Source organism: Cottoperca gobio, chromosome 4 (genome assembly GCF_900634415.1).
Source record: "Cottoperca gobio chromosome 4, fCotGob3.1, whole genome shotgun sequence".
Lineage (NCBI taxonomy): Eukaryota > Metazoa > Chordata > Actinopteri > Perciformes > Bovichtidae > Cottoperca > Cottoperca gobio.
Genome location: NC_041358.1, coordinates 25,510,521 through 25,525,211, shown reverse-complemented (window position 1 = coordinate 25,525,211; position 14,691 = coordinate 25,510,521). Strand labels below are relative to the sequence as shown.

The 14,691-nt window shown below is 42.6% G+C and overlaps 1 protein-coding gene across 1 annotated transcript in view; it reads left to right on the top strand.

Moving 5' to 3' along the window:
* The window catches only part of tle5 (TLE family member 5, transcriptional modulator), a 65,776-nt gene that overhangs the window by 18,352 nt on the left and 32,733 nt on the right, over positions 1-14,691 (top strand). The window contains exon 4 of the mRNA XM_029429624.1: positions 10,661-10,705. Coding sequence (XP_029285484.1) covers positions 10,661-10,705 — 45 coding nt within the window. The remainder of the gene's footprint in view (positions 1-10,660; positions 10,706-14,691) is intronic.

Sequence of the window (14,691 nt, the reverse complement as noted above, 5' to 3'; positions counted from 1 at the left end):
GGAATCACATTAGGTGTCCTCTCCATCACCGTGTGTGTGTGTGTGTGTGTGTGTGTGTGTGTGTGTGTGTGTGTGTTAAAGGGAGATACAGAGGCGCTGCAGGGGTCTGGTGTTAATGAACGGCCAAGCTGTCGGCAAAGAGACAAAATAGTGTTGCATTAAAATTAACGATACACAATAATGACGAGACGAAACGCGTGATGTTTATGTGCGTTGTCGAGCGGGGAGACGGTGAGACAATGAATCTGTCACTTTTTTATTCTAAAAATCCAAACTGCTGTTCAAACACGAGCACACAATGATATTTAATCTGTGGGGGCGGAATCGAACATTAAAAGGACGATGACACCAAATCCGTCTGAGCGGTGATTTGGACACCACAGAGCTCAGTGGCTGACGTAACGTCACTAACACGTGTGTTATGCATGTACGAGTGTGAGAGCCTGCGGGTCTTTCCCCAACAGTTCACCGTGTGATTACACAAACTGTGTAATGAGTAAAGCACAAACTAAACTAAGCAAATCTCTCATTAGTGACTGCAACATTATACTTCCTGTTGTTGCTTCATGATGATTGTGTTTAATGAGTTGTCTTTGCAAGGAAGGACTTTAAGTCGTTGCACTTTATGGACATAAACACAATAGTATAACTTAATATTACAAAGTCCCCCCCCAGGTGTCTTGTTTTAAACCCTCTCGCTGGTCGATATTGTATCTTGAATTCAGGGTTGTATCATGGCTGCAGTGTTTTGTCTCATCCCTGCCATGCGGTCATTTGTTGGAACACAGTGTGTGTGTGTGTGTGTGTGTGTGTGTGTGTGTGTGTGTGTGTGTGTGTGTGTGTGTGTGTGGATTAATGCGGTGCTCTCAGCCTCTTACTCCGCTCGCAGCTCATCTGTCTGATTCAGCCTGACACACTGTGTTCTCTTCAGCAACATTACAGTCACAAACTGCTTGAGAACAGGGGGGGGAGGGAGGGAGGGAGGGAAGTAATAAGGGAAGTGAAGAGAGAGATGGGGACAGTGAGATAGAGATAAAGAGTGAGCGTAACAGACGGAGATAAAAGAGAAATATGAGAGCGAGAGAGGGCACGGGAGGGCATTAGCAGAGACGGCACAAACAAGGAAAAAGAAAACAGAACAAGGACATTGGCAAAGAGGGAGAAAAGAAAGGGAGGAGAAACATCAAAGACAAAAAGGGGGCACTCTTGTATACGAGTATGATACAGCAAAGGAGACGGAAGAGGGCTTGAATAGAAGAGTGCGTTTCCATCCACCTGTTTTGATGCACATTTTCAATTTGTGCATAAAAAACCCGCTTAAAGAATCTTTCAACATCGCACAAACGTTTTTACGCTTGGCTGAGGAGGAAAAGTTCTTATGTGGATAAAAGCAAAATGCGCTACAGTGTCGACGGAAACTGATGTAGTGCAAAGAGCGACAGATTAAATGGATTGGCGCCACCGACGGCTCATCATCTTGATGAACCAACTTCTAATATTCACATATGTGAAAACAAGCTTCCATTCACATCTTCTTTTGACGTCTGAAGGGGAACCTGACGAGAGGAGAGGAAGAGGAAAGCAAAGAAGGGGAAAATGAGGCTGATGTAAGATAGCAGGAAGGAAGAGGGCAGAATCTGAACGCTTAAGCTAAAGGTTGCTCTGCCATCCGATGGTGGGAGCTGGCCAGGGGATTTAAGCGGGGCCAGATGTAGGGGAGGATTGACTCCTTTTTAAGAGTCTTAAACCTGTCTGAACTGTCTGGAGCAGGGGAAGCAAACAGGACAGTGTTCATAAAGAGGGACTGGCTCTGCCTTGTGGTACATGCTGTACACATGTGTGTAGGACAGCGCTCTCCAGTAGTTCTTCTGGCTCTCCCTCTGATGAAACCGGCGGCAAGTGAAGCTGCTACGAGGCTGAATGTGTGCCGTGACTGATTTAGTCGTCACCCGCTGTCAGGACACAATGGAGAAGTTAGAGCCTGCTCACCTCACCTCTGATGTGGGTTAGTGCAGCGTGCTAATAAATGTTTCAACATCAGTGGTATGAGTGTGTGTGTGTGTGTGTGTGTGTGGGCGGGCAGATGAAAGAGACGAGCTCACCCGAGAGACACCAAAGAACAATGCTTTTGTTAAGGTTTTTCACACACATCCACACCCACACGCTCACAAACACAAATAATACATGCAGGAGTCGACACAAGCTGCCGCGCACTCGCAAGTAAGCAACACACGCACTTATTGTATGAATACAAACCCGCTGCAAAGCCACACATGCACAAGTATAGATTTACACACATGCACACAAACACACACACACACAAATGTCCCATTTAGATAAATCACCTTGGATTAGACCCACTTCCTAAAGCTCATTTTTAAAGTCTGCCAGCGTTCTTCGCAGAATGCATAGAAGAGATGAAGAGAGAGAGAGAGAGTCTGGCACCGTCGTCTGACACTCTCTCAACACCACGGTGGAGGGAGGGAGGGAGGGAGGGAGGGAGAGCAAACACTCCCCGAAGAATGGAAGAGTGGAAAGAGGAGGGAAACTCAAGAGTGAAGGAAGAAAGAAACGGAAAGAGAGCGAGAGAGGGAGAGAGGGAGAGAGGGAGAGAGGGAGAGAGGGATAGAGAGAGAGCAGCTCATTGAGAGAAATGCAGGAATGCTTTTTGTCTGCCCGACCCCGATGACTGTGGTGTGTGTGTGTGTGTGTGTGTGTGTGTGTGTGTGTGTGTGTGTGTGTGTGTGTGTGTGTGTGTGTGTGTGTGTGTGTGTGTGTGTGTGTGTGTGTGTGTGTGTGTTATTAGCGGCAGATGAGACGTTCGTTATGGGGCATGTTCAGAAGAGGGGAACGTTACAGTGCGATGAGATAAACAAGAATTACTCTGCAACCTCATTTATCTAAAGTAATCCGCCTGCAGAACTCACATAATGAGCCAAACAGCAGAAATACAAAAGGAGCGATGAAAAGGGCAGTAAGTGAGATGTAGAGAGCTGCACAAAGTTCACTCCAGACATTGAAAACAATTTATACCATATAAGCTTATCTTGCAAAATGTAAATATGTCAAAGTTTTAAGAAGTACAAGAAGCCTTTAGCGTGCAGACACTCGACACACGTTTACGGTAACCTCAATATCACAAGAATGCAACATGTAAAGAGCAGAATGAGCTCTTCATCTTACACTGTTGATAGAAGATTGTTTCTACGGTGATATTTATTCATGCAATTCAAGTTTCGATTATTTATAGATTTAAAAACAGCCGATGTTTCAGGAAGTTCAATGTCTGAACTTGTCTTAGTGTTGTTTTTAAACATACTGTCGAGTTATATTTACTGTTAGTCAACCGTACACAATGTTGTTGACTTTAACAGTATGCTCTGGCTCATAGCGTTGTACCAGGTGTTAGTCAGGCCCCTCAGGTGTTCACGGGGAAACGGGCCCTTTGAGGTGATCATCTGCACGTCGTCATTGATTCATGATAATAGACACATTATCCCTCACATCTGTGCTGATGCTGATGTTACTGTAGTAACAAATAAGGAAGAGACGACAACAAAGTCAATTACTTTCTCACTTTCCTCAGTCGGTAACTCAGGTGTTTATTATTCACTCAGAAAGCACATGTAGGTACACGTCTTATTTAACATTTACATTGCATTTGGGGAAAAAAGTAGTCTGATAAAAATACACACACACACACACACACTCACACTCACACACACACACACACACACACACACCTCTTACCCTTCTCTCTGGAAGGGCAGAGCTGTGTGTTCTTGGTAAGCAAAGTCAGTCAGTTGGCTTACTGCCCCTCTGCCAGGCTTAGCACGCACACACACACACACACACACACGCACACACACACATACGCACACACACAACCCACATGGACACGAGATCTTACTCAGAGTGCTGAATGAGAACGCGGTGACACAACAGAGGGATTATCTGAGGAGGAACGACGGGCATGGGGGGTGTAATTGGAGGTTGGGCTGGGGGGAGGGCAGGCTGTTAAGAGAGGATGAACCTATTAAAGAAATCTGACTACAACAGACAAAACACAGACTGTACCACTGCAATTTCAACTGTGCACACAGAGCTGTTATTACTGTGAGTCTAGACCTCAGTGTCAGTGCAGCTGTTACTACAGCCGGCTGTACGGCACCTGTTACTACTGTACACAAGTCTCAATGAAACACAGGATCAGTGTGACCTGACTCGCTCACATCTACGTGAGAAACGTTTCCCACCGGTTAATAAACCCGTGACTGGACACTTTACAAGAAAAGATTTGTCTGATTTGTCAGAGCGCTTACTTTGATGTCCGGCGTGGGATGGCTGTGTGCCCGGCCCGGTTTACACAATGTCTCAGTACATTCATCAGGTTTCCGTTTATTAGCATTGGGTTTAAACTTGAAATGCTTTGACACCAAATCCTCCCGACTTTGTCTTCGTCGGTCGACTCTCGTCCGCAGTAAGTGAAATCCAGCGCCTGCTCGTCCGTGCTGCGCCTCTGCGGCTGCACGCTCTTTAGTTTTATAAGTGTAGTGTTGAAAACATTACCTTCAATATGAATGAGACAAAACGGGAGTAGCTTCAGGATTAAATGTAATCTGTCAGTCACGAGTTGTAACCACGTGCATTGAACCCTGATAAACACATTCTCAGACTACAAAGCACAATTGTTACGACACTACAGACTCCCTGAGAGCGTTGTTAGAGAGCGGCACTGACTGCACAAACGGTACAATCGTCACTTCACTGCTGTCTGGCCTACACCCACAGGACAACTGGTACATTTCACTCACTTAGTCTTCTCCTTTCTCTTTAAAGGAAACGCTGACTGGACATTATTCATCGTAGAATTGAGTTGCACACTTTAAAAGAGCAGATTTCTAGTCGGATTAACTTTTCTGTTACTTTGTGATGTTGTGACCTCGCGGCTTGCGGCTCTTTGCCAGATAAGCCGTTCAGATCTTAGCTTCTTGTCACCTGCCGGTGTTTAAAGTCCTGCGATTGTAGAGCCGCTCTGCGAGTGGACACTCGAGGTTTAGGTCGTGGCAAACGAACGACCCGTCTAAACGGTTACAAACGCTCCTGAAGGTGAAGCTGCTCCCTGTCTGACCTCACGGCGAGGAAGCGAGCGAAGAGGAAATGATCCCGCAGGGACCAATAAAGTATCGCAAATGAATATTGTTATCAGCAAATGGTGCTGCGGCTCTCTAGTGGCCGGTACAACGGCGGCCATTAACACAGAGAATAACCCTCTTACACTTGGGGGATGACTTGCAAAGTTTTGCTTTCACTTTGTAAACGTGGGGAAAGTAATTCAATCGTTCTGCGTTCACGTGGAAGAAGTAAGAAAAGTAAACGCATTATGCAGCGTTCCCCCCCATGACGAGAAGAATGTATCTGTGGAGGTGAACTACTTTTATATACAGTTATATCATATTTTATAATGTTTTAATCTGTGAGCAGCCTTCCCCGTCATATCTTTATTGCATTCCTTTCCATAAAGTCAGAGTGGAGAGCCCCCGCTGCTGAAGCGAGCGCTGTAGTTACTTGCAAGGTTGTATTTAAATACTCGGGCCATGGTGGGTGCACTCAGCTGTTGGTGCAGTCGGGGAAAAAAAGCGAGATACAAAATGCAAAGAGGATGTTGGAGAGGAGGGATTGGAAAAGAGAAACGTAGGTGGAGAGGCTGATGAGGGGGGGGGGGGGGGGGGGGAGAATTAATAAGGAGAGACAGGGATTGAGTTAAAAGATGGGGAGGGCTGAGGTGAGGTGTAATGATGGAGAGGTGACGAGAGATAGAGGGAGAGAACAAAGAGATATGTCACATAGCTTTCATGTTGAGAGGGCTGGAGGAGAGGCAGACATGTAAACACAGAGAGCTAGCATAAGTATTTTGTGCGTGCGTATCAGTGTTGTCAGGTGTGTGCGTACTCGTGTGAAGTACGCACAGAGAAGAGATGTTAATGCATCTCGTGTGCGTGCAAACACATTTTTCTTTTTGTGCGCGAAAGAAAATGGAAAGTAAAATACACAGCGGAGGTGAGCTCCACGAGGGGAGAGAAAGGTGGAAATATAGATATAGCACTCGACAAGGACAAGAGAGACAAATATACAAAGCGAGCATGCCAAGTAGAGACTGGCAAGAGAAAGAGAGAGAGAGAGAGAGAGCGTGAAATAGAGAACATGAAAAAGAAAGATGATTGATAGAAATGGCTAAGAGAGAACGAATGAGAGTTGAAAAGAGACAGAGTGTAAAGGACGGACGAAAAATGATCCAACAGATAAGAACAAGGAGATAAAAGAGAGAGGGAGTGACGGGGAGAGGGGAAGAAAGAAAAGGGTCGTTGGCAAGAAAGACGGAGAGAGAGCACGTTAGGATTGTGTTACACGGTGTATACATACACACACCTACTGTATACACACACACAGCTACACACACACACACAATAACTAATCATATTAATGTGTAAAGAATAATGTGGGCTTTCTATTCCTGATTTCATATGTGGGAAGCAAAATGTTTTATTTTATGTGCACAGTCTTTGAGTTTGAGTCTGAGAGTCCCCCCCCCCCCCCGCTTCTCCACCTCAAACTCAAGCCGTGTGACGAGACTCAATTTAAGAGACGTTTTGCGACAGTGTCACTCTACACGTCTGCCATTGCTCCTGACAAACAAGTGCAATACTTCACACAGCCACTAGAGGTGCTGTGCAGGGTCACAGTTATCACAGATTATATATTATATATATATTATATCACAGGTTATTATATATATATATTATATTATATCACAGGTTATTATATATTATATATATTATATCACAGGTTATTATATATTATATATATTATATCACAGGTTATTATATATATATATATATATATATATATTATATCATATCACAGGTTATTATATATTATATATATTATATCACAGGTTATTATATATTATATATATTATATCACAGGTTATTATATATATATATATATATATATATATATATATATATATATATATATATTATATCACAGGTTATTATATATTATATATATTATATCACAGGTTATTATATATTATATCACAGGTTATTATATATATATTATATTATATCACAGGTTATTATATATATATATATATTATTATATCACAGGTTATTATATATATATATATATTATATTATATCACAGGTTATTATATATATATATTATATTATATCACAGGTTATTATATATTATATATATATCACAGGTTATTATATATTATATATATTATATCACAGGTTAGTATATTTTATATATATATATTATATCACAGGTTATTATATATATTATATCACAGGTTATTATATATATTATATCACAGGTTATTATATATATATTATATTATATCACAGGTTATTATATATTATATATATTATATCACAGGTTATTATATATATATATATATATATATATATATATATATATATATTATATCACAGGTTATTATATATTATATATATTATATCACAGGTTATTATATATATATATATATATATATATATATATATATATATATATATATATATATATATATATATATATATATTATATCACAGGTTATTATATATTATATATATTATATCACAGGTTAACTCTAGAGAGAGAGAGAGACTACGACTACGTCAGCTCTGCTACTTCTTCATGTTCACAGTGAGTCTGAACATTAGCGAGAAGAAGGCAGTTGTGAAACTCGCCGGCGCTTGCTGTACGATATTTATACACAGTGTTTCTTGGCTGAAGAGTGCAGCGACGGACTGGAAACAAGGAGAGACGTGCAGCAAAGGTCCCAGGGCTGGAATCAAACTGGGGATGCTGCGTTCCCGTGTCATGCGCTCTAACCATTCGGCCAGCAAGGCGCTCCCACTGCAATATTTTTAAAGCAAAATGCAAAGCTAGCCGGGGCAACACGTCTCATATGTGCCTCCAGCGCGCTCATGCTACGCCCTCCTGATGGGTAACAAGGGGGGGGGAACTGGCATTGCCACTGAAACAACAGAGTGTGTCAGAGCATGTCAGAGCCTCAGGGGAACAACACATGAAACTGTATTGAAGTCCTTCAAAAAATCTGCCTCCCCTTTCTATATCTTTTACTTCTCAGCACTGCATGACATTCGATTGTGAAGCAATTTAGATTTTAGAGATGAGTCTTTCCGTATAGTTTCCTTTGCAGTAACGCATGTGTATCAAGTAATTATTACACTTATAGTGTTAACCCTGTACTGTGCGATCAGTCCTGCACTCAATTATGTTCATGCCAATAAAGCACATTTGAATTTAGATGGATGGATAGAGACAAAGATAGCAAGTGAGTAAGATGAGACAGGAAATGGAGAGAGAAAGAACATCTGACAGCGAGAGAAAGAAGGAGGGGAACAACTAGAGAGGGAAGGAGCGGTGATGGAAAAGAGGGACTGACAGCCTCTGAAAGATAGAGATAGGAGTGAGGGGAAGGGACTGAATGAGGTGAGGAATAAATGGAGAGGGAGAAGAGAGCGATGGAGGGAAAATGAGCAGGAGAATACAGAGAGGGAGAGAGAGAGAGAGAGTAGTGTCTCACTCTCATCAGTCAGAGCGTTGCTCATCCGGCGGCAGAGGCTGCCTTTGTCACTATGACGGATCCTCGCTGTCTGAATGCCGCTCGCCACCAACACCATTACAGCACATTACTGATGTACACACACACGGAAACACACACGGAGGAGAGAGAACAACACATTTAACAAGCACACACACACACACACACACACACACGTACGTGCAGAGGTGGTAGCACAACAAGATATTTAGCGAACGCACACAGGTGTGTTTGATGTGTTGGTGTCAAATATTCCAACAAAGATACACAAGAAACACACACAGACATTCAGATAGGTGTGTGTGTGTGTGTGTGTGTGTGTGTGGGTGTGTGTGTGGGTGGGGAAGTGCACGGAAGTTCTTCAAATGCGGCACAAACGTCCACTCGCACTCAAAGAGGAACTGAGTAGAATTTGAGAGGTGAACGTGACCCCGGCAAAACTCAAGAGTTCATATAATAATTATGACATGAGGACAAACATGGGCGTAAACTGCAACTTGATTGGTTGGCGGAGAGAAAGCAGTAATTAATGGCCTGCGTTGATTCTTCACAGGGTGTTGAGTCACTCTTGTAATGACTGATAACTAAATGTATACATATTTAAATGATGGTGTCCGATACCAGTCCGAGCTTCTCCAGGTGCTGCTGTGTGGACTTTTGCGTTGCCGACGAAGAGGCTGAAACAGTGAACTTTGACCTTGTTGGGGGGGGTATCGTATTATTAATATGATATTTTATAGAGATCCCGTCTCGTGCAGTCGACTTGAATAAATATGAACCTTTCAGGAATGTGACCGATCTGTGCTTTTACACCTGGGTGAGGGAGCACAGTGTGAGTCAGAGGGGCTGTGCTAACACACACTTATCAGCCACATGCACAGACACACAGACACACACTTATCAACCACACACATTCAGATGCACAGTCGTCTTAGCAAGCAGAGGCTCATTATTCTGATGGGCACCTTATGAAGGTCTTCATCGGCACATAAACACATTAACACAGGCAGGAACTATTCTGCAGACGCACACGGACACACACGGACGCACACAGACGCACACGGACGCACACGGACACACACACACGGACACACACAGACGCACAGACACACACAGACGCGCACACACACGCACACAGACACACACAGACGCGCACAGACGCACACGGACGCACACGGACACACACAGACGCACAGACACACACAGACGCGCACACACACGCACACAGACACACACAGACGCGCACAGACGCACACAGACGCACACAGACACACACGGACGCACACAGACGCACACGGACGCACACGGACACACACAGACGCACACGGACACACACACACGGACACACACAGACGCACAGACGCGCACACACACGCACACAGACACACACAGACGCGCACACACACGCACACAGACACACACACAGATACAGACAGACACACAGAGAAACACAGATGCACAGACACACACACACACACACACACACACACAGACAATCACACACACACGGACACACGCACACGCACACAGATACAGACAGACACATAGAGAAACACAGACACGCATACACACACACGCACACACACACACACACACACACACAGAGATACAGACAGACACACAGAGAAACACAGACACACACACACACACACACACACAGAGAAACACAGATGCACAGACACACACATACACTCACACACACACACACACACACACACACACACACGCTCATTTGGCAGCCATACATAAACAAAAACCTGCTGAGACATTGATCGCACATAACTCACACAGAGACATAAATACCTCTTTATCTACACACAGACACACACAAAAGTTTTCTTACTACACACACACACACACACACACACACACACACACTCTCATCCTTTCACTCTCTTTTCTTACTTCCATTAAATCCACGTGGACAAACAGCAGCATGTGCAGCTACACTAAGCAACAGATGTTCGACAGGACTGAATGTGTATAAGATGCTAACGAAGCTGCGTCATCTGTTTGTCTCCACAGTACTACGAGATGTCCTACGGTCTCAACATCGAGATGCACAAACAGGTAACAAAGACTGTACTGCGTGTGTGTGTGTGTGTGTGTGTGTGTGTGTAGAAGTTGTGATGTTTGAGGAGGCGGTATGAGGTGATTGTTATTTTACCCACACACACACAGTGTGTCATTTCGTGTGGGAGGGTTTTTACTATATTTTTTGTGGTCCTGTCCTCGTTTATATTTGGTGTTCAGACTAAACGACCTCCATATATGTGAGAAAAAGTGGACGAATGATTAGAAAACACCTTTCTAATACAAAGTATAGCTTCAAAATGTACCGTGGTACAAAAACAACTGTCCTTTTTACTGAAAGTACACACTAAGTATTGTGTTTAGTGTAGCAGCAGTCACCGTGCAAAGGAAGGACTTTCACTCTTTTATTTGTTTGTCTAATAATGAGTCAGCAAGAGCAACAAGTGGCTTCAACTCTTAGCTATGCATGGCTGCCTTTATTAGTTTTTCACTGCACAACACTGTTTATCTCTCCGTGCCAGCAGAGTGCGTTTCCTGCACGATTATGATATCGCTGGACAGCCCCCTGCTCGGTTATTATAAAGCAACACAAGCGATGTCTGATGTGAGATCACATAGAATAGTCTAGATCTGTGTGATGTGGTTGGAGAGACATCAGAGACGGGAATATTTCCCACTTTCCAAGAAACTGACGCGTCAAACTTTTGTTTTTATGTATGTGGTGTAGTCAGAAGTTATGTCAAACGGCAATATTAGGCTATCTCGGCTCAATTGTTGAGTGTCTATGGCGGGGGGTCCCCAACCACCGGGTCGTGGACCAATACCGGGCCGCACAGAAAGAATAAAACGTTTTTTTTGCATGTGTTGGTAATATTTAGTCTGCAGGGTATTTTATAAAAATAAATAATAATAATAATAATAATAATAATAATAATAATAATAATAATAATAATAATAATACATAAAATAATACATAAAATAATACATAAAACAATAAATAAAATAATACATAAAATAATAAATAAAATAATACATAAAATAATACATAAAACAATAAATAAAATAATACATAAAACAATAAATAAAATAATACATAAAATAATACATAAAACAATAAATAAAATAATACATAAAATAATAAATAAAATAATAAATAATCAAAATTAATTAATTAATGTAAGTGCATAATATTAATTGGAATAATTACATTTACATTATAAATGTAATAATTCAATTATATGTTTTGCACTTTATCGTGTGTTATGCCTGACACCCGTCTTGCATGAAACCAGTCCGTGGTGCAAAAAGGCTGTGGACCGCTGCTCTGTGGGATAAAATAACATAATTATGATCCCATAAGCATCCAGGAGTTGAGTGAAATTAAGTAAGGAAACTAAGGCGGGAGGACGGGCACCTTCGTCTGAGGAGAAAGCCCTGATGTACAGCATGAGATAGTGAGGAGGACTGGTGTGCAAAGACCAAATACCAGGTACAAAGCGATACAAGAAGGTCAGAGTAGATTGTGTATCATTTCCATTTATCCTCGCTGGAGAACATATGTGTGTGAGGATGAGCGTGCGCTCTCAGGAGTCGGTGACTGCTTGTCAGTTCGCACACTTGCTGCTAATTTGCTGTCTGGGTCACACTGCAGGAAAGGGAGACGAGCGGATAAACGTCCAGAAAGACGGACAGAAACGTCCGACGGATGGACGGCAGACATGAGATCTGCTGTGTTGACGGATCCATGCAGATAGACGGAGTCATTATCCAGTTGAATGGCGTGTCTTCCTTTAGGTGACTGCCTGCGTCTCTCGCTCTCTTAATCTATAACTGTCACGCTAACTCTGCGGTGGACTCAGTCATGGAAGACATGAGGGGAATCTTTTTTTTTTCTTCCACATTTTACAATGAACTCCCAGCATGCACTTAGAAAGCAGCTCATTGTTTGAAGCGTTCTCTTTAAAACGCCCTCAAATGAAAGCCTCCGCACTTTAACCTCATAATCATTGTGTCATTTCACCATCAAGGTAATTACAGCACAAAGACATCAAACAATGGGGTTCTGTCCAAATACTTGTGGTGCAGTGTACATACTTACTGCAGATGGAAGTTCGGGATGAGGCGAGACGACCTTTCGTTCGACCTTTCATTCACAAATGGTATTAAACTGGATTTCTTTGGGTCTGACTAAACAATACTTTATTCACACACGTACAGCACAGAGCAGTTTCCTCTCTGTCCCATCTCATAGTTACATTTTGCAGCCGTGTCTGCTTTAGTTTGAAAGATGCATTTCTACCTCGATATTTAATCTATGACGACGTCCAAACACTTTTGTTGAAACAGCTGCAGACCAGACTGCACCAAACACGACGCTGTACCCATAACCTTGTTAGGAATCCATTGCTACTGTACAAATGTGCTTGGATCCCAGTTTCATGTCAGTTCTCTGGGATTATGAGAGAAGGATGGGCTGTTGCTGTCAAGTATTAGCAAACAATAATGATTGTAATAAACGAGGCGGCATCTGTAGGTAAGTGAGAGAATAGGAGAGCAGGTAACATCTGCTTGTCTGCTATACTTCTACTGCGTGATTGAAGATGAATACTAACCGTTATATCGGGAAAAGATTATGTCACATAGCTTGTCGCGCCTTGATGTAAAGTAATATGGTATTTAAAGAAGAACAAGATAAGCAGGTCTCTGTCAGCATTACCTTCATGTTGCATGTTTCCTCTGAGAGGAGAAGCAGGAAACATCAGCGGGATTCATACATGCACACAATACCAGTGACTGATGGATACATTGGTTCTTAAAGCGCACAGCAGACAGAACTATTGACAGAGCAATGATAAGAAGGAACACAGGCCGACGTCATGAAAGAGAGACTGGAGGATAAAGGAGTTCTTTAGAACTACTTTGAAAGCATCGTTTTACAAGAACATACTGAGACGTTGAACTACGGCACGCATTCACTCAGGATTAATACTTCCTGTATTTAGCCTCACCTGTAGTTTCCTGCGCTCTAAAGAAGTGTGTGTGCGGTGCTCTTTGGACACGTGTCATTACAATACAGGTACATTTGAAGTCTTCAAGAAAAAGAGAAGGCCTTGAAGTTTTCTTGTGATTTTTGTAACATTAAATGTCTCTGTAATGTTCCACAACAGGGACATTTAAGACACTAAGTCAGGGGGGTCAGACTCATTGTAGTTCAGGGGCCACATGCAGCACGATCTGATCTCAGGTGGGCCGGACCAGTAACATCACAGCATAATAACATATAAATAACAACAACTCCAAATGCTTTCCTTCGTTTTAGTGCAAGAAAGTACAAATACATTCTGAAAATGTTCAAACTTAATCTTTTTACTAAACATTATGAACAACCTGACATTTCTTAAGAATAAAAGGAGCAATTTCAACAATATTATTAGTTTATAAGGCACAAAACATTTAGTCCCAGGTATCTGGAACAGTATTTTACTTTATGATCAAAACAACTAGTTTTTACACTTTGCAAAGTCATCCCGCGGGCCGGACTGGACCCTCTGGCGGGCCGGTTTTGGGCCCCCGGGCCACATGTTTGACACCCCTGCACTAAATTGTACAAAAGTGACTGTGTAGACGTACGTAAAGAAATACAAGAGAGATGGCAACAAAGCCATGCAGAGCTGGACTGTCAGCTCTTGACACCATGAAGAAGAAATGTACTGGCTGCACCTCTGAGGAGGAGGAGGAGGAGGAAGAGGAAGAGGAGGAGGAGGAAGAGGAAGAGGTTGGGGCGATGTGAGAGGGAGGCCAAGGAGGGGAGAGTGTGGAGAATGGGAAGTCAGGCATAAATGAAGAGGGAGAGGCTCGGTGTCAGGAACCAGAGAACAAGGAGGACTATGAGAGCGGGGGAAAGGTGGAACAAAAGTACATGTTTAAGCAACGAGGAGAAAAAGAGCATATGTGGTTAAAAAGTGAGAAAGAAGAGAGTAAAAAGGTTTAAAGGGAGAGGGGGGGGGGGAGCGATAGTGAGA